Source organism: Panthera pardus, unplaced genomic scaffold (assembly GCF_024362965.1).
Source record: "Panthera pardus isolate Hobbes unplaced genomic scaffold, ASM2436296v1 HiC_scaffold_24, whole genome shotgun sequence".
Lineage (NCBI taxonomy): Eukaryota > Metazoa > Chordata > Mammalia > Carnivora > Felidae > Panthera > Panthera pardus.
This window is the reverse complement of record NW_026526810.1, coordinates 102,497,955-102,516,760: the sequence shown is the minus strand read 5'-3', so window position 1 is coordinate 102,516,760 and position 18,806 is coordinate 102,497,955. Positions and strand designations below refer to the sequence as shown.

At 41.7% G+C, this 18,806-nt stretch overlaps 1 protein-coding gene across 13 annotated transcripts in view; it reads right to left on the bottom strand.

The window, feature by feature from the left end:
- SYNE2 (spectrin repeat containing nuclear envelope protein 2) overlaps positions 1-18,806 on the bottom strand; it is a 339,505-nt gene that overhangs the window by 54,448 nt on the left and 266,251 nt on the right. For all 13 annotated transcript variants that reach the window (XM_053889485.1, XM_053889486.1, XM_053889482.1 and 10 more), the window contains 11 exons: positions 18,597-18,752; positions 16,918-17,070; positions 10,973-11,143; positions 10,149-10,279; positions 7,858-8,062; positions 6,497-6,676; positions 5,660-5,788; positions 3,994-4,148; positions 3,736-3,880; positions 2,698-2,792; positions 948-1,182 (listed from right to left, as the gene is read on the bottom strand). In XM_053889485.1, the coding sequence (XP_053745460.1) occupies positions 948-1,182; positions 2,698-2,792; positions 3,736-3,880; positions 3,994-4,148; positions 5,660-5,788; positions 6,497-6,676; positions 7,858-8,062; positions 10,149-10,279; positions 10,973-11,143; positions 16,918-17,070; positions 18,597-18,752 (1,755 nt within the window). The remainder of the gene's footprint in view (positions 1-947; positions 1,183-2,697; positions 2,793-3,735; positions 3,881-3,993; positions 4,149-5,659; positions 5,789-6,496; positions 6,677-7,857; positions 8,063-10,148; positions 10,280-10,972; positions 11,144-16,917; positions 17,071-18,596; positions 18,753-18,806) is intronic.

Sequence of the window (18,806 nt, the reverse complement as noted above, 5' to 3'; positions counted from 1 at the left end):
AGGCTCTTCTCTTTGCCCATACCACATGCCCAGCATTTAAAACAGTGCCGGGCACAGAGCAGATATATCCAATTGGTGCCTGATAACTGGATAAATGAATGAAGAGAGTACAGGATTTCAAAAGGGTGGTGTTTCATTTAGCTGTGCCTCTACAGTGCAGAGTGGTTCTACAGCTAAACGGAACATGTTTTGGGGACTGCCCACTAACTATTCGAAACCTATGCTCGTTCAGCAACTCTCTGACTGAAAAGTTGGTTGCCCAAGAGCACACTTACCTTGATGAGCATTGAGTAATATTGGAATTAATACAAACTAATATGACACTGCATGGAACACCGGAATTAATATAAAACAGGAAAAAAAAAAAAAGAAAAAAAAAGAGAAAGAGAGGAAAAAAAGAAAAGAAAAGAGGAAAAAAAGAAAAAAAGAGAAAAAAGAGAAGAGAAAAAAAGAGAAGAGAAAAAAGAGAAAAAAGAGAAAAAAAAGAGGAAAATAAAAAGAGAAAATAAAGAGAAAAAAAAAAAAAGAGAAAACTTGGTTGCCTAAATGAATTTGCCCTTCAAGAGTAAGCAAGAGTTCCACTGTAAATTATGGCACTGGTGGTCAAGTTATTCATCAGTCGGTGCCTTAAAGCTTGGTTGGAAGGAATCTGTCACTGAGACTTGCCCCACTCTACCCACCCATCCCCAACTCCAGCCCTACTCCCGCAGCCCGAGAGAGCCTCACTGTTTCTGGATGAACGGGTAAGATTGGGTTTCGGACGCCACAAGGCTGGGGACAAGGCTGAACAGGGTCACAGTGACCCTGGATAGCTGATCCTCCCAGTACAGAGAGCACACCTGAATTGCAATATATTAAAAAAAAACCCCACAAAACTTGAGGTGAATGAACACCTTCCCAACGACGATCGCACCGTAGTCCTCGCGCTGCTACCGTGCCGGCATTACCTTCAGCTCACGGATCAGCCTCCTGGTTTGGGGGAGGCTGTGGCAATCCTGGCTCTTGGCGGCAGACAGCAGGGGGCCGGTGTTGGCGAGGAAGCGGAGCAAGTCCTCCGCGGCCGTGGTGAAGTGCCGCCATCGCCCCACCAGCCCATCGATGTGGCTCTTCCTCTGCCGGAGGCTCTGGGCCGCACTCTGCCACCGCTCCTTCAGTTTCGTGAACTTTGAAACAAATTCCGGTCTTGGGAGAAACAAATGGTTAGAGGATCTTGTCACCGACACGTAGAAAAAAGAACTCCCAACGCACCGAAGAAGCTCAGATGTGCTGTTAATATGCATCATTTACAGGGGTGGGGGGTGGGGAGTGGGGGGTGGGGGTGGAAGAAAACCTTTTTAAAATGTGCATACTCTTCAACTTAAAGGTGTTGGGAAATTTAGGGTTGGGGCAGGGGCAGGGGCAGGGGCAGCGTGGGGTTGGCAAAAGGCATTTAGCAGGAGATAGTTGCATGTGACCCGGTATTTTGCCAGCATGGAAAAACTGCATCCTTTAAACAAATGTAAGCTATTTTAACTTGCATTATTCCAAATGCTGTGTGGAAAACTGAATATTGGACCCATGCGAGATGATGAATAGGTACCGTGTAACGTTCTCGATTACTTACTTGCACGCCGTACTTTACAAAATTTCAGCAACAGAGACGATGCTTTCTGTGACTACTCAACGAGTTCTTTTCCGGATAAATAATAACCCACCACGTGATAAGTAAGGCCTTTTATATATTATCAGAAAAGTCATGCTTTGCTGCACGGATCAAAATCTAGTTTGTCATCCTGGAATGGGGCTGAAGTTGTAACTTCAGAGCTAGAAGGAAATGGACTTTATACTTCTTAGCTATGCTCAAAGAAAATTCAGGTATATGGGTGTTAATGGGGAGGAAAAACAGTACCTATCAGGACACTTAGAGAAGCATTTAAGAGGCTAGCCCGTCTCAGGACTCTGTCTGCCATATGTACCAGCTCTGTGAGCAGGCTCATGTCACCAGGCTGGCGTAAGGGGCTCTTCTCACCCTGACTGGCACTGCCCAGTGATGCCAACACCGTGTACATAGCAGAGAGAGAAATCCCTTCTTTCACAACTATGTGCTATAGCTACCTGCTGGGAACAGCAGCACTTTAAGAATTATTGTTATTATTTTTTATTTTTTGAGAGAGAGACAGAGAGAGCGAGACAGCAAGGGGGATGGGCAGAGGGAGAAGGAGAGCGAGACTCTTAAGCAGGCTCCACACCCAGGTAGAGCCTGACACGGGGCTCAATCTCACAACCGTGAGATCATGACCTGAGCCAAAATCAAGAATTGGACGCTTAACCCATTGAGCACCCAGGCGCCCCCAAAATTATTTTTCAAATAGCAAAATGTCATGAAGCTGCAGACAGAGAAAAACACTACAGAAGAATCCTTTGCGGCAAAAACTTAGTTAACTCCACTTGGTGAGTGGGTATTCGCAAAGCACTAATCTAATGTTTGCTAATGCCACCCTTCTATCATACATAGAAGTGCGACTGACATCTCTACGGCCACGTAGCAAGTCCCCATCCTAATAAACAGAAGACTGGCCTCATGATGGTCTATCAACTGACATGGCTGCAGGTTACCAAAGTGGTCAAGATACACGTGGTGGGAGGCCAGACCTCACGCACGCACGCACACACACACACACACACACACACACCCATCATAAACCCCAGACAGCTTACCTCTTCTCTATTTCTGTGGTGTCCAAGAGTTGTAAGGACTGGGTGACATAAGAATCAGCCACTGTCTGGTTTATAGACACTTCAGCTTCTAACATCTGCATATGAGTTAAAATAGAAGATATCAGTAGATTCTTTTTATGAACCTGGAGCTTCTATTTCCTATTAAAATCTAAGCTCACAGAGGACATGGGAGACGATGAATTTTCAAATTATTTGAGCCTCATTGCAAAAAAGGCTCAACCATCATGTCACCATCACCTATGAATAGAATCTCAGAAGCAAACAAGCGTAATAACAAGTACAACTAAAGCCCATTTATTGGGCATTTACTATTTGTGAGGCACTGTGTAAAACACGCATTGTCTCACTTATTCCTCAACCTTCAGACTTAAGTACTATTATCACACCCATTTAAAGATAAGGAAACTAAGACGGAAAGAGGGCTGGTAATTTAATCGAGGTCACTCATGCAGGGTTTTTTGTTTTGGTTGTTCAATGAACTTCATTTTCATTGGAGGACCTTAATGTAACGATAAAGACTTAAATCATTTACATTAAAAATTAGTGACCTAATCATGCACACTTTCAAAATGCAGTATTTGCCTATATCATCAAGAGTATTTCTGAATGCACATCAGTGTAAGCACAGGGAATAACCTCTGTCAAATTATTAAGGCTGCAATTATAATTATGCAATTCAATATTTTAGAGAATTATTCAGTGAATATGCAAAGATGAGTTGAAGTATTTTAGCCTGCTCTTGGTATGTTTGCATCCTATGGAAGCAAAGTTGTGCTAGGAGTTTCCCCTGTTGCAGAAAATCTAGTTCTCTCATTAATAAAATAGAGCACTAAAACAAAATGTTGAAATTTATGAAATGTGTGAGAGTTTTACAAATAATCAATTGGCAAATGAATCTGCTTAAAGTCCTATATTCGATTGTTAGGGACTGATCGATTTAAATAGATTGCAATGAGTATCTTTCCCTGACTCCTGCCCCAGGGTGAATGTACAAAGCAGCGGAGAGCACAGGTTTACCTCGTATGTTTTCTGCTGTTCCAGGAGAGCTGGGAGGCTGTCAGCCATAGTCACCGTGAGCGTCTCTTCTGTCTTCTCCAGAAGCTGGACCCATTTTTCACAGCAATAAAGAAACTTTTCATTCAATCCTGTTGCCTGAAGCTCACTACAAAGGTTTATACACAGACAAAACAGAACCATAAAACAATGACATTACTGAGCTCAAGTCAATAATTTTAGCTTAACTGAAACAGAATGAAAGAGGTGGGATGTTCTGACCTGCAGCGTTCCAGGGCTGTTGCCGTGGCCCGAATCCACTGTCGGTTCACATTTTGTAACGTCTTTATGGCTATGTCACTAAGGGGGAGTTTGAGGCTTATTTCATTCAAATGTTCCACATCAGGTGACTGGGCTGTCAGTGCCAGCACATGGTTCTATTAAAAAAATTAAATTTCAGGTTTCTGGAGGCCAATAAGATATCTAGAAGATGAAAAGGACTCAGAGATCCTGCAGACCATCCTTATCTCAAAAATGAGGGAAAACTGGGAGCCTCAATAGGTAGATGACTTACCCATGATCAAACAGCCAGTTAGTATTAGACTTGGACCTAAACCCTGGTCTCCCAATCCTGTGGCTTTTCTAGAATAAGTGCACACACGGTCAGCACCGCAATGGCCCAGGAAATAGAAAATGATCTCAGGGATCACCCTTTGAGGGAGATGGAAATGAGATAGGAGTTTTGTCTTTTTTTTTTTTTTACAGGACCCATTTTGGACTTCAAAAGTCCTATGTATTCTGCCAACTTGACCTTCAACAGATCACAAAGCCAATGAAAATTTAGTCCTTAAAATGACCCTAGTAAAGCATGGTCCTTAAACATCCATATTTTGAAAGAACACGAAATCACGTGAAAGAAAACGCATCAAAATTTTATTTTTAAAATATTCCAGGGACAGCATCTAGGTCAATGGTATTTTAAGCAAACATCCTCGACACTATGCATGCTATCACTACAGAACTCTGCCATCACAATCTAGGTCAGGGTCAGCAAACTTTTTCTGTAAAGGGCCAGGTCATGAATAATTCAGCTTTCACGGGCCATATGATCTCTGTCATAATTATTCACCTCTGCCGCTGCAGCATGAAAATTCCCACAGACAATTAATAAATCAAAGGGCATGACTGTGTGCCAATAACAGTTTACACAAACTGGTGGAAGATGGGATTTGGATAGTGTGCCATAGTTGGCTGACTCTTGATCTAGGTTATGGATATCAGTCCTTAGGAGTTTGTACGACCCAGAATTCTTTAATTCTTCCATTCATTTTTGTTACTTACACTAAACTTACTAAGGTAATAAAGAAAAAAAAATACAGAATTAATGTAATAGGGTATTTTATTTTTGACCTTTAGCGAACCAGAAAAGTTCAATTAATCACAACAGCCAATGCCTAGATTATTCTAGTTCACTGAAGCTAATTAGTAAAGACGTCAAAAACTTTTAAATCTACTAAATTTACTGTGGCATATTACTAAAATAGATCTCTATGTTGTCATACTTTTCCAGACCTTACGGAAAATAAGGCAAGAATGAATGGCATATATATGACCATGCTCAAGGGGCACCTGGGTGGCTCAGTCAGTTAAACGTCCACCTCTTGATTTTGGCTCAGGTCGTGATTTCATAGTTTATAGATTCGAGCTCTGCATCAGGCTCTGCATTGGGAGTGTGGAGCCAGCTTGAGATTCTCTCTCTCTCCCTCTCTCTTGGCTCCTGCCCTCTTGCACGCTCTGTCTCTCTCAGAATACGTAAACTTTTTTTTTTTTTAAATGACCATCCTCAAGAGTGAAGACATCAACAGATTCTGTAACTTAATAGTTATTAGCTTATTTTTTTATCCTATGGTGAGTCTAAGCCCTAAGGAAACACAAACATTGGCAATACCAGGAATAACTCAGGATTTTCTTCTTTTTCTTGATGGTAGAGTTTATCCAAATGCTCTTCTTCATGCGTAATGAGACCTTTTAAAGATTCCAGCCGTCCCCCAAAATCCTTGAACTGCGACAGGACAAACTAGAACAAGAGAGATTTTCATTAGAAATAATTTTCATGTGCATACACAACAAAATGAAGCATAGTCTTGGAAGCTGATAAAAGCTCAAGGTGTTTTCAACGCCCAGCAGCTCATTATTATCTTGACTATTCAGAGGTGAATATTCAGAAGACTCCTGGTTTTTTACTTTGTGCTTCTGGCAAAGCACTGAGCCTTCAGGGATGAATGGATTACCCGCTGGAGGGGGCATATAGAGGAGGGTTAGTGAGCACTCTGCTCCCTCAGTGTTGCTATTGATATTGAAAAGGGACATTGGAGCTCCATGGCCTTTTATGCAGGTTTTTGACAGCTCAGGCACTAAAGGCTTTTCAAAAAATGAATAAAGAATACAACAAATGGCTCTGGTTTAAGCAGCTACTTCTAGGACTCAAGTACCCCACTTGGAGATCCAAATAACTGTGAGATCTGAACAGAATAAGGAATATAATATCCTACTTCTTAAGCCAACATGTTCAATGAAGAAGAGATGCTTGCTTAAGATCTGCCCATTGCTCACGTAATTGAACAGTCACATCAGGGAATCTTTATGTTCAGGGCATCTTGATTGTGTAGTTTCCCCGAGGAGCAGCCCGGAAAGTACTAATAACTAGTACTTCATCAGATATAAGGAATTGAGGGTAGCTTGCAAATGTCCAAGACTACAAGTTGAATGGAAAAAGGACATGAACCTCAAATTCATTAGCTTTCACAAGCAGCATCTTTTCCAAGTAGGAAACCCTCTGGAGGGAGTGCAGTTGTGTAGAGAGGGGCACGTGGGTACTGGACTCTGTGAGCTGTGGAAGTCGATCCAGGAGAGCAGAATTCTGGAGAAAGGCTTCTTTCGTCTTCTGTACGTCATCCTGCAGTTCCTGGAGAAGCAACAGTGATCAGAAAACATTTCCTCCTCGTGTCACAACATAAATTCCTATCCCTGGGACTCCATCAGCATCTAGGAGAATTTCTGCCCTAAAATTGTGGGCGTGGCTTTTTGTCATTGTTTATTTCAAAGAGCTGAAAAAGCTAAGCTTTCGTTATATGACGCACATCACTGGCGCTCCTCTGAAATATGTCATTTCCGACCTAAAACTGACAACTAATCAACAGAGTTGGGGCTTCCAATGTGCAGAAACTGAAGACCACCCGGGTAGAGTCCTATGTTTTATGTTTCTAATCATCAAACACTATAAGGATCCACTTTAGGGCCATTTTAAGGATCAGTGCAACTCTGTCCTCTGTCTGAGACTTTATGACATAAACGGATTCATTTGCAGAGACCATAGAATCTCATTAATCAAGCTGATGTTAGGGCTACTCTATAAATGTGGTGTATGCAAAATTTGTTGAAACAACAAATTAGGTAGAAGTTGATCAGAAATACAGATCACATTTGTTGCACTGACTAAGTAGATTAATATTTTTTTATTTGACCTTTGGATTCAGAAGCTACAGAATGTATCTGGTCACCCAGTTTAAAACTAGAGAGTATTCACTTTCTGGGCACTCATTATAATAGGACAAGATTACAGAGGAAATTATACAACTCTTAAATATAGTCAGAGAGTATTCACTTTCTGGGCACTCATTATGATAGGACAAGATTACAGAGGAAATTATACAACTCTTAAATATAGTCTAAAAATCATCATACCCAGAGAAAAGCCACATTAACATGGCATGAATCCATGATTATTTCTAAAGCAAGGGATTCAACATCTATTATTCTTAGATGATCACACTCAGTTGAGACACTTTTGCCTTTATTTGAGAGACCTTGTATGAGGCTTTTGTTTTAGAGTTTTACCTGCTAAAATGAAAGGGGAAACTTGGAACAAGGACCCTTGACCCAGCTACCTGTTGCCTAGACTTTGCTTCTGAGTCACCACTCGGCCCTCCCAACCCTGCACATCACAGCATGTTCACATCCTACATGGCCTGCTGATGCACCTGTCCTGACCCATTTCTTTGTCCTGTGGTCTGTCTAGTCCCTGGGTCATGGCCCTCTCTGTTGGGCTGTCTTGGCCTTCGTTTTCCCAATGGGCTTTGCAACCACCTTTACATCCTGCAGGGCCCGGGTCAGGATCTCTGCCAGGTTGTTTCCAGACATGTTGATGTTTTCAAGCTGTTGGTACTTTGCTTCCTGCTGCTCCAGCCTTGCTGCAGCTTCGGTGTGAGCACTGTTATGGGCCTTCCAGAGCTGCAACAGACTCTGGGCCTTCTGCAACTGCTCTGCAATGTCTTGGTTTACCTGGGTCCACCTGTCAGAACAACATGAACAAAAGGGCCCTCATACCGTTCTTCCCTTTGCAGCAAAAGCACACTGCACACATTCTACCGGTAAGTCAAGAGCAGATGGGATGTTAAGACACAAATGCCTTTTTAAACTAATGTATCACCATTATATAAACAAAAACAGCAGTCCAAATTAAGATATTTAGTTGACTTTATAATTATCAACAAAAACTACCAAATTTGTGATTGGCATGATCTATTGTATTACGAATGTCTGTTAGGCAAAGGTAGAGAAATTGATGAAAACTTCTCCACATGGGAGGGGTTTATATGGGGGAGGTCTTTAAATGGGCCTTATTTAAATTGAGTTTATGCCAAGTTTATTTTCTAATGACAAAAGCAACATGTTCCTTATATAACAGTGGAAATAAAGGAAATTTTTTTTATTCCATATACAGACTGAATAACCTCTTTCCCATGTGACTTAAAAATTTCCCATTATTAATAAAAAATCAGTCTAATTTTATTTTTTAAGTCAGTCTAATTTTAAATGGCTGTACACAACAGGCTTTAAGTGGTCTGTTTTTTAATTACCAAATTCAAGTTTAGTATGGGTAATGAAATAATTTTTAATTTGTGCTTTCAAATCTAATGCTCAGATACAACTTTGTTCCAAAGACCTTTTCCCACATGTCAAAATATTGGTCTTAAACTAGATTTCTGAGGGAATCAATTTGGTCAAAGAACAAGAACGTGTAAACATTTTTAAGGTTATAGCTATACATATGGTCAAACTAGCTTTCTGGAAGCATTATAATATTTACATTTTACCTGAAACACATAAGAATGCTTGTTTCATGATAGCCTTGACTCTGCTAAATAGATGGAAAAGGTGAAAAATGGCACAGTTGCTTTATTTTTGTGCATTTCAAAATCTTACCAGAACAATGTTTTTCCTAAACAGTATTTTCCCCAATTATAATAGAACGTGCACTCATCATGAAAGAAAACAAAATCCCACCAACCACGTATGTTTAAATCTATCTATCCCTATATCTGTACCTACATTATACCTCACCTTCCTACCTACCTCCTTGCCTACCTATCTATAAAGAGAAGGTTATAAAAAAACGAAAAACAAAAACACCCTCTGACATCTCATTGATCTATAGATAACTACTGTTAGCATCTTGGTGCTGTCTTCTTCAACCTTTTTCAATAAGCCTTCTGATACATTCTTGTGGCAACAATTGAACGTGTATGTGTAGCAGCAACAATTGAATCCCTTCAATAGCAAACTGCACCGCCATGTTTCAAGGGTGGGCCCAATACTGTAAGTGGCATCAGATACATGTCTATGCTCCTCCTTACTCCCCCTCCTTCCCTTCTTCCAATAAGGACTGGATCACGAGCTGAGGATGTCACCGCAGCATATGTAAATTTGATGCCTCTTGTTCACGACACTTGTTGAAAGTGGATTTACCAGAGAGGCTGAATCTACATGGAGGAAGGGTGGAGGACACTGAGGGTAGCTTAATCTCTTCATCGCTGGCTTAAAAATCAAATTCTCTTCAAGCTGAATTTCATATCCCATTCAGCAAAATTACAGGCTTGCAATTAACCAGGGCCACCCTCCTTAAGCTTTCCACCATAAGCAGTTCATCAAAGAATTCCTTCCAATCTCACAAATCACGTCCCCTCAAGAGGGATAATAACATCCCCTTTCTTCCATCTTAGGTTTCCAGTGAAAAGCATTGTCCTTCTGAGCACCCTGTAGTCTGTCTCAGCCTGGGAGTTTGGTATCTGTGAGGATCGCACTGGGCAGTTGGTCTATACCCTCCGAAAGCGGCTACCCTGGCTACGAGGGAAGTACTTGCCTTCAGAAAATCAAGTCTTACGTAAACGAGATGCTTCAAAGCAAAAGAACCACAGTAGCACAAAACCAGATTATCTCAGATGCCTAAGCTTTACAAAGCTGACGTCGCTTCGCAACTCTGGTGGCGCAATCAGCCCGCGGTACTTGTACAAAGCTGATGTCACTTCATTCACCATGTGTCATTGAGATAAGGAAATCTATCTCCTCTGTTATCCCATCTGTATCTTAAAGCATACCTAGCATGAGTATTTTGGCATTTCTCTTCGATTATTTCAGCAACCGAGGGGCAGCGATCTTTGAGTTTTCGAATCACCTCCTGCAGTTTCTCCCAGCTTGCTTCACTGCTCTCAGCTTCATCTTGAAGAGACTGAGAAGAACAGAGCAGGAACATTCACTTCAGAATGGCCTGGCCACATCCAAGGGAGGCAGCTGCTTTTCAGCACGTCTGCTACATCACAATAATATTAACGCTCAGAACTTAATAGGACTGGGGAAAATTACTAGAAATGTGAAGAGGAAACCCACTGAGGAGGCATCCTTTCATCTGAGGCTACAACATTAAAAAGTATGCTAACACGGGGAGCCTGGGTGGCTCAGTCGGTTAAGCGCCCGACCCTTGATTTCGGCTCAGGTCATGATCTCATGGTTTGCCAGTTTGAGCCTTGCACTGGGCGCTGCGCTGACAGCACGGGGCCTGCTTGGGATTCGCTGTCTCCCCTCTCTCTGCCTCTACCCCCCTCACACTCTCTCTGTCTCCAAATAAATAAATAAACTTAAAAAAAAAAAAAAACATGCTAACACACACCCCCCAAAAGACCAAACTTTTAAACTGCGAGATAATATGGACATGAATAATAGAGAAAAATCCAGTGTAAACTTTGGAGCCACTCATCTGGCTCATTTTGGAATTCCATGTCCTCCTTTTGATGCTGCTATTTAAGACGCTGTTTTGCGCTTCTCTGTGGACAGCACAAAGGCAGCTGTGTCCATTTCTGCACCTGCCTCCACCAGAGGTCTTCTGCCAACCAGGCAGCACCGTGCCATGATCTGCTGAATTTACCTGGAGGTTCTGCACCTGGCATCCTAAGGCCTCTAATGACAAAAACCCAGGCTTGCTGTGCTCCATGCAGTACCAGAATCGGATTGTCATCGTCGCCACCTCATCATACAGGCTTTCGTAAATCTTCCACTCCTGCAAGACAGACTGCGTGGAGGTCTTGAGCTCGTTGACCTATATGAAAAGTGCAAAGATATTTAGAAACTCATTGAGAAGAGGCTCCTTCATCATTTTGTTTCCTTCTAAGGATTCTACCATGGTATCTAATCTAGGCATTTCAGCTTGTGAGTATGGGGGAAGGGGCTCCTGGGTGGCTTGATCTTGGCTCAGGTCCTGATCTCAGGGTTTGTGAGTTTGAGCCGTCTATCAGCATAGAGCCTGCTTGGGATTCTGTCTCTCCCTTTCTCTGCCCCTCCCCCCACTCACTCTCTCTTGGTCTCTCTCTCTCAAAATAAATAAACTTAAAAAAGAGAGGGTATTGGGAGAGCTTCAGTGATTAACTGAGGTGGGAAGAGCAGTCAATAAACAAAAAAGATCAGAGAAGACTGAGTTTTAAAACAGGTGAATGAAAACGAGATCTGAGGCCAGAAGGACCAGCAGGGACAGAGTTCAGCCTCCGGGGAGGCAGCCGAGGGAGGGAATAATGGATGAGGAACAGAATCTGTGAGTACATATTTCAGCAACACCTAATTAGCTTTCTGATCATGGGCAAGTTATTGAACCCTTGAGTCGATCTCCCTACTCACAAAACAGATACAGTAAATAGAAACATAAATAAAATAGTGTCTGTGGAAATATTCTGCAAACTGTAAAGCACTGTAATTGTCAAATTACTGTTATTGGCACCTGAGTCCGCATAAATTGGAGAGGAATGTGCTCGGTCAAAATGATGAGCAAGTAAAAGTAGGAGGAAATGCGATGATCTCAGATACAATTGCGAATATGTAAGTATATATATTTTTATATGTTGCATAAAGAACATTTACAACTCAACAGTAAAAAGACAAATAACCAAAGGATTAAATTGGGCAAAGGATTAGATCTCTACTAAAGAACATCCACAGTCCTTAGAGAAACATAAATCTATACGACAATGAGCTGCCATTTCACATCCACTAAGATGTCTATAAATCCAAGTTGGGTAATAATCAGTGTTGGCAAGACTGTGGAAAAACTGGAACGTTCATATATTGCTGGTGGAAACATAAAACCGTACAGCCTGTGTAGAAAACGGTTTGGCAGTTCCACAAAAAGTTAAGTATAGAGTTACCATATGACCCACTAATTCCACTCTTAGGTATATACCCCAGAGAAATGGAAGCATATGTTCACATAAAAATCTGTACACAAATGTTCATAGCAGCATGATTCATAATAGCTTAAAAGTGGAAACAATCCTGGGGCACCTGGGTGGCTCAGTCAGTTAAGCGTCCGACTTCAGCTCAGGGCATGATCTCGAGGTTCATGAGTTCGAGCCTTGCCTCAGGATCTGCGCTGATAGCTCAGAGCCTGGAGTCTTTTTTGGATTCTGTGTCTCCCTCTCTCTCTGCCCCTCCCCCGCTCATTCTCATTCTCTCTCTCCCTCCCTCAAAAATAGATAAAACATTAAAAAAAAAATTTTTTTTTAAGTGGAAACCCAAATGTCCATCAACGAATAAACCGTGGAATACTATTCATCCATAAAGTTCTGAAACATACTATAATATTGATGTTGGAAACATGCTAAAACAGACAGATAAGACCACATGTCGCATAATTCCACGTGTATGAAGTGTCCAGAACAGCATATACATAAGAGATAGCAAGTAGATTAGTGCTTCCAGGGATGAAGGGAAGGGAAGAATGAAAAGTGAGTAATGGGCGTTTCTTTTTGAGTTGACAAAAATGTCCCGGAATTAGAGAGTAGCGATGGTTGTGTATCTCTGTGAATATACTAAAAACCATTGGGTTATACACTCAAAAGGGTAAGTTTATGGTATCATCTCAATTTAAAATAAGGATCTGAATATAAATGGAGTGTGATCAGTATGTTGGCCCAGCTTTATTTATGATGTGATGTCAAGTTTTGGATGTAACTATACAGGCCTGTATTCAGGCCCTCTGTTCTCTGCTTAACATCTACAGGGAGCTGCCTCAAACCCTGCCCCAAACAGAGATGGATAAAAAACAACCTGGGATGCCAAAACGTCAGTCTCACACTGGCAACTGCATAGCCCATATGTCTTTATATGGGCTGAATGGCTCAGAAAAACAATCCACCATTAAGAAAGAATAAAAGACAGTAAGGGAAAAAAGGAGGCAGGACGGGAACTCCTTATAGATGTGCCTTTTATTTTTTTTCTTTTATTTTTTATATTTTGTTTATTTTTGAGAGAGAGAGAGAGAGAGAATGCAAGCAGGGGAGGGGCAGAGAGGGGGGAGACACAGAATCCGAAGCAGGCTCCAGGCTCGAAGCCGTCAGCACAGAGCCCAACGCGGGGCTCGAACCCATGAACTGTGAGATCATGACCTGAGCTGAAGTCGGACACTCAACTGACTAAGCCACCCAGGCGCCCCCAGATGTACCTTTTGGAAGCTTGGGGCCTATTTGGGTGGCAGGGATGATCCTGACACACAGGCGCCTATAGGCACACGGCTGCATAAGGCATTGTCATGGTCCAAGGATTTCATGGCTCCCACATACAAAGTTGGTGCAACTTCTGGTGCACTTAAGGGCAACCCTTCGAATATTACAGCTTCAGGGAAAAGAAATGGCGCATGTGGTTTGGGGGAAAGGATAAGAAAACCATTAAGCAAAATTCACTACACTAGAAACAAGAAGGAACATTTTCAGAATGTTGAAAGTACAATCAGCCAGTAGGGCAGCACTGAGTGTCATATATTAACGAGGTTAAGCACCTGCCCTAGGACAAAGATACAAAATGGGGCTGCTAAGATTTTTCTTTAGGCAGAGACTTAAAGCCCTTGTTTGTATTTTTTATTTTTTTGTTTTATTTTTTTGTTTTTTTTAAAGCCCTTGTTTTTACAGACGAGGCTCTACTAACTCTGGAGAACTTATGGAAGGAAGACGTAAGTTTTGTGTTTTCTACATTAAAAAAAAAAAAAAAAAGCTTTGGAGCACCTGGCTGGCTTAGTCGGTACAACATGTGACTCTCATCTTGGGGTTATGAGTTTGAGCCCCAAGTTGGGGCTAGAGATAACTATAAAAAATAAAAAAATGAGTAGGTTTATTGAGATATAACTCACAGTCCATACAATTCACCTATTTAAAGTAAAGTCACCAAAATCAGTGTTAGGACATTTGCATCACCACGAAAAGAAACCCCATACCCACTAGCAGTCACTCCTCATTCTTCTCTAACCCTTTCTCGGCCAAAGTCTACCTTTCATCTTTAAAGAATTTGCCTATTAAGGACATTTCATATAAATGGAATCATACAACATGTGGTTCTTTGGCAACTGCCTTCTTTCACTTAGCGTGATGTTTTCAAGACCATCAGTGTTGTAGCAAGTATCAGTACCTCATTCTTTCTTATGGCTGAATAATATCCCGTTGCACGGAAATACTACTATCTGTCTATCTATCTATCTATCTATCTATCTATCTATCTATCTATCTATCTATCTATCTTAAGTAGGCTCCACACCCAGCGTGGTGCCCAATACAGGGCTTGAACTCACAACCCTGAGTTCGAGACCAGAGCTGAGATCAAGAGTTGGACTCTCAAGAGACTGAGCCACACAGGCACCCCTTGATATACCATTTACCTATCCATTTAAAAACCAAGGGATGTTGGGATTGTTTCTACTTTTTGGCTATTATGAATCACCCTGCTATGAACATTATCGTGTAAGTTTTTGGTGTGGACACATGTTCTCCTTTCTCTTGGGTACTTACCAGTAAAGTTGTTGAGTCCTAAGATAACTCTATGTTTAAATATTTTAGGACTTGCCACACTCTTTTCCAAAGCAGCTGCTCCATTTTCCATTCACTGGCAGTGTGTGTATGAGAGTTTCAAGATCTCCATACCCTTGCTAACATTTGTTATTTTCTGCCTTATTATTATCACTACGGAGGTGAGTATGCAGTATTTCATTGAAGTTTTGAATTATATTTCCTTTATTAATGATACTGGGCATCTTTTCATGTACTTATTGACCATTCATACCTTCTTTAGAGAAATATTTATTCAGATCACTTGCTCATGTTTTCCCTTTGGTTATGTCCTTTATATATTGTAGACACAAGCCCCTAAGTATGTAAATATTTTCGTCCATTCTGTGGTTTGTCATTTCACTTTACTGATGATGTCTTTTGAAACACAAAAGTGTTTAGTGCTGATGAAATCCAGTTTTTTCTTGTGCTTTTGTTGTCATATCTAAGAAACTATTGCCTAATCCAGTCAGGAAGATTTCTGCCTCTGTTTTCTTCTAAGAGTTCTGTAGTTTTAGCGTTTACATCTTTGATCCATTTAATTTTTATATACGGTGTGAAGGTGGGGTCTAACTTCATTCTTTTGAATGTGGACCTACAGCTGTACTAGTACCAGTTTTGGAGAAGACTATCCCCCCCGCCTCCCACCCTGGAATTGTCTTGGCATCCTAGTCTAAAAATTAGTTGATTATAATGTGAGGGTTTATTTCTGGACTCTTAATTCTATTCCATTTATCTAGATGTCTATCTTTTACATTAGTACTATCTGCGTGTTTTTACTTGCATTATCTCAATCTTTTCTATCCCAACATTTTTATCATAATTCACTGTGTGGTGGGGTGCTTGGGTGGCTCAGTTGGTTGAGGGTCCAACTTCAGCTCAGGTCATGATCTCATGGTTTGTGAGTTCGAGCCCCTGATCGGGCTCTCTGCTGTCAGCGCCGATCTCGTTTCAGATCCTCTGTCCCCCCTCTCTCTGCACCTCCTTCACTTACACTCTCTCAAAAAATAAATAAACATTAAAAAAAAAAATCACTGTGTTGTGATTATCTATTCAAGTATGTTTTCTCTGGTGGTCTGCGAGCCCTTTGACGGTAGGATGCATTTATTTTCTCATTTATCTTTGTACCGTTGGCAGTGAACATAGTGACTCACAGAAGATATGTTCAACAAATGACTCACACAAGATATGGTAAGCTCATCTCTATCTTCCTGCCCGAGTTCTGGGGGAGAAATGAGGCCGAGGGTCACCAATGAATTTCATTTATACAGGTCATTCCCAATTCCCTCTTGGAACAAATAGTCAAAAGTAGATTTTAAGTAGATGACAAATAATCCACAATAAGGACTTCTGGGAAATATGGACACACGTACAATTGGCTAGTATTTAGTTTCCTCCCTCCATTTGTGAGGAGCCAACAAGGTTGTAGTATGTAGAGATGCCTGTCTTTTCTCTTTTGGTGCTCTACTCCTGGAAGGGGTAAAGGCAGACTTTAACATGTCTTTCCTACGCTGACCAGACATCTTCCACACTCCTCCTCTTTACTTTCTCTTCACCGCATACTGTGTTCTCCTCACCTCTGGAATTCTCCATATGCTGACCATGCTTCTAGCTTCATAGAGGTTACAAGAGACGGGATCATTCCCTGCCCAAGGCACCTCCCTGGATGTGCTTTCTCATAGCCGCCCCTGTGTATCTGCCCAGGAACCAGTGCCAGATGCTCTGTTGGGGCGGGGGGTGGAGGCATTTTTGTCTGTGAGTACGTTAGACAAAACAAAGATAACCAAGTGGATTTCTAGCTTGCCAGTGGTGTTGGAATTGGTGGCTACACCTCCATCTGGTGCCAAAAAAAAAAAGGGGGGGGGGATTTGAAATGCCTTTCTCTATTTCACTTCAGTATTTCTCTAAGCAACTCCAGTTTTTGATATGGAGTTTCCGTGACTAAACACATCAACAAAAAGATAAAAGAAGGCTATATGAGGAGAAATAGTGTACTTCAAATGAGTTCTAGTACCTGGCTGATAACACTGCTTCTCTTTTGAAATAACCCATCAATTCTGGATGCTGTGTCTTCTAACAATGGCATGGTCCCACTCTCCGAAGTCAGGTAACATTGTCTCAACTCATCAAGGGCCTTGGATTTACTTGCCAGTTGATTTTCTATATCCTGGAAGGGCAAGAGGAAAAAGTTTTCATATGCACAACATTACGGAACCATAAGGTGTAAGTAAGAGACAGGAGTTTGGCCTTTTCGAGTAAAAATGGCATTGCAATATGTAATTAAATAACATCACATCAAAGACATTTTGATCACAATACATTTGATTCCATTTTTGCACTTATTACAGTATGAATTTTTATGATAAGTTTAATTATTACATGTATCTAGATCAAAAAAATTTAATATGTATTTTTGATAGACAGAGCGCAAGCAGGGGAGGCGCACAGAGAGAAGGAGACACACAATCCGAAGCAGGCGCCAGGTCCTGCGCTGTCAGCACAGAGCCCGACGCGGGGCTCGAACCCACAAACCACGAGATCATGACCTGAGCCAAAGTCGGACGCTCAACCGACTGAGCCACCCAGGCACCCCTAGATTTTAGAATAGTCTAGGTAATAAGTTCTCATCATCATGGTACAGTAGAAGGAGTCCAGGAGATCTAGTCCCCATGCCATGTCTGTCCCATACTGGCTGTCTCACCTGACATTAAGTCATCAAACCTCCAAGCCTGTATTTTCTCATCTGGAAACTAGCAATGATAGCCCAGGCCGTGGACAGTTTAGAACTCAAGTGAAACCAGGTGGCCTGTGGGGGGCAGCACGGCACGGACCTGTGGAGCGTAGGCATCCGTGAAGGTTATGTTGAATCTAAGGCTGCTGTAAGAATTCTAAATGGAATGGCCAGTGGGTAGTTAGAAGCAGGATATGACCACTTGCACAGATCTCTTATAATGGTATTGCTGCTCACATCTCATGTCCAGGATGATTAACCTTTTCAGGAGAACTGGGGTGTGACCTGACCTTCCCACCCCAGCAGGGAGGAGCCTGTGTCCTCAGGCAGTAGGTCCAGAAGCAGCATTTGTCTGCAGCTACAAGGGCAGCTGAAGTGTCTTCAATAGGCAGTGACACAATCAGGGCAGTACTTACGGAGGATTAATGTATGTGTGGGTGAGACTAAGTGACCTGGCAAATGACAACTGAACAAAAGGGGGCCAGGCCAATATCCTTAAGCTCAACTGTGATTTAGACCGTAGTTCCAAGGGATAACCGGTCCTTTCGGAACATATTACACAGAAGGTAAAAGAAAATCATTTTCCTCTGAAGACGCAGAATGAAATACTAAAACTAAAAACTAAAACCTTAGAGTAATTGCATAAGTATTGGGTGAATTAATAAAAAACTGGGAAACATGAAATAAAAATTCCCTTTGAGCATTTTCTTTGAGGAGCCACATTCAAGTCTTAGGAACAATAACTGAAGATACCTTCTTCTGCTTCTCACACACAAAAAATTGCATCTTGTAATTTTGTAAAACCCATGGATGATTATTATCTCCTTTGCATAACGAAGTAAGTACCTGGGGGTCTGGAGGGGTCCCTCGAAAGTGCAGCCACTTGCCCTCCTCCTTGGGGCCGAAGCAGCGACGGCACAGCCTGGCCACGCCGTGTGGACAGGCGCCGTGTGCCTTCTCACCTGACAATCCAGAAGCATCCTGTGCACGGAGATCACACTTCCAGGTTTTTGTAAAGTTTTCAGTCTCTCCTCTTGCGCCTCCATCCAGTTGTTCAAAATCTGTATTTTGTTTTCAGTCTCGGTGATACTTTCCAAAAGTTGTTCTAAATGTTGTATCTTTAAGGTATAAGAAAGAAAATAAAAATTTCTCATTTTAAACCAGATGCTTTA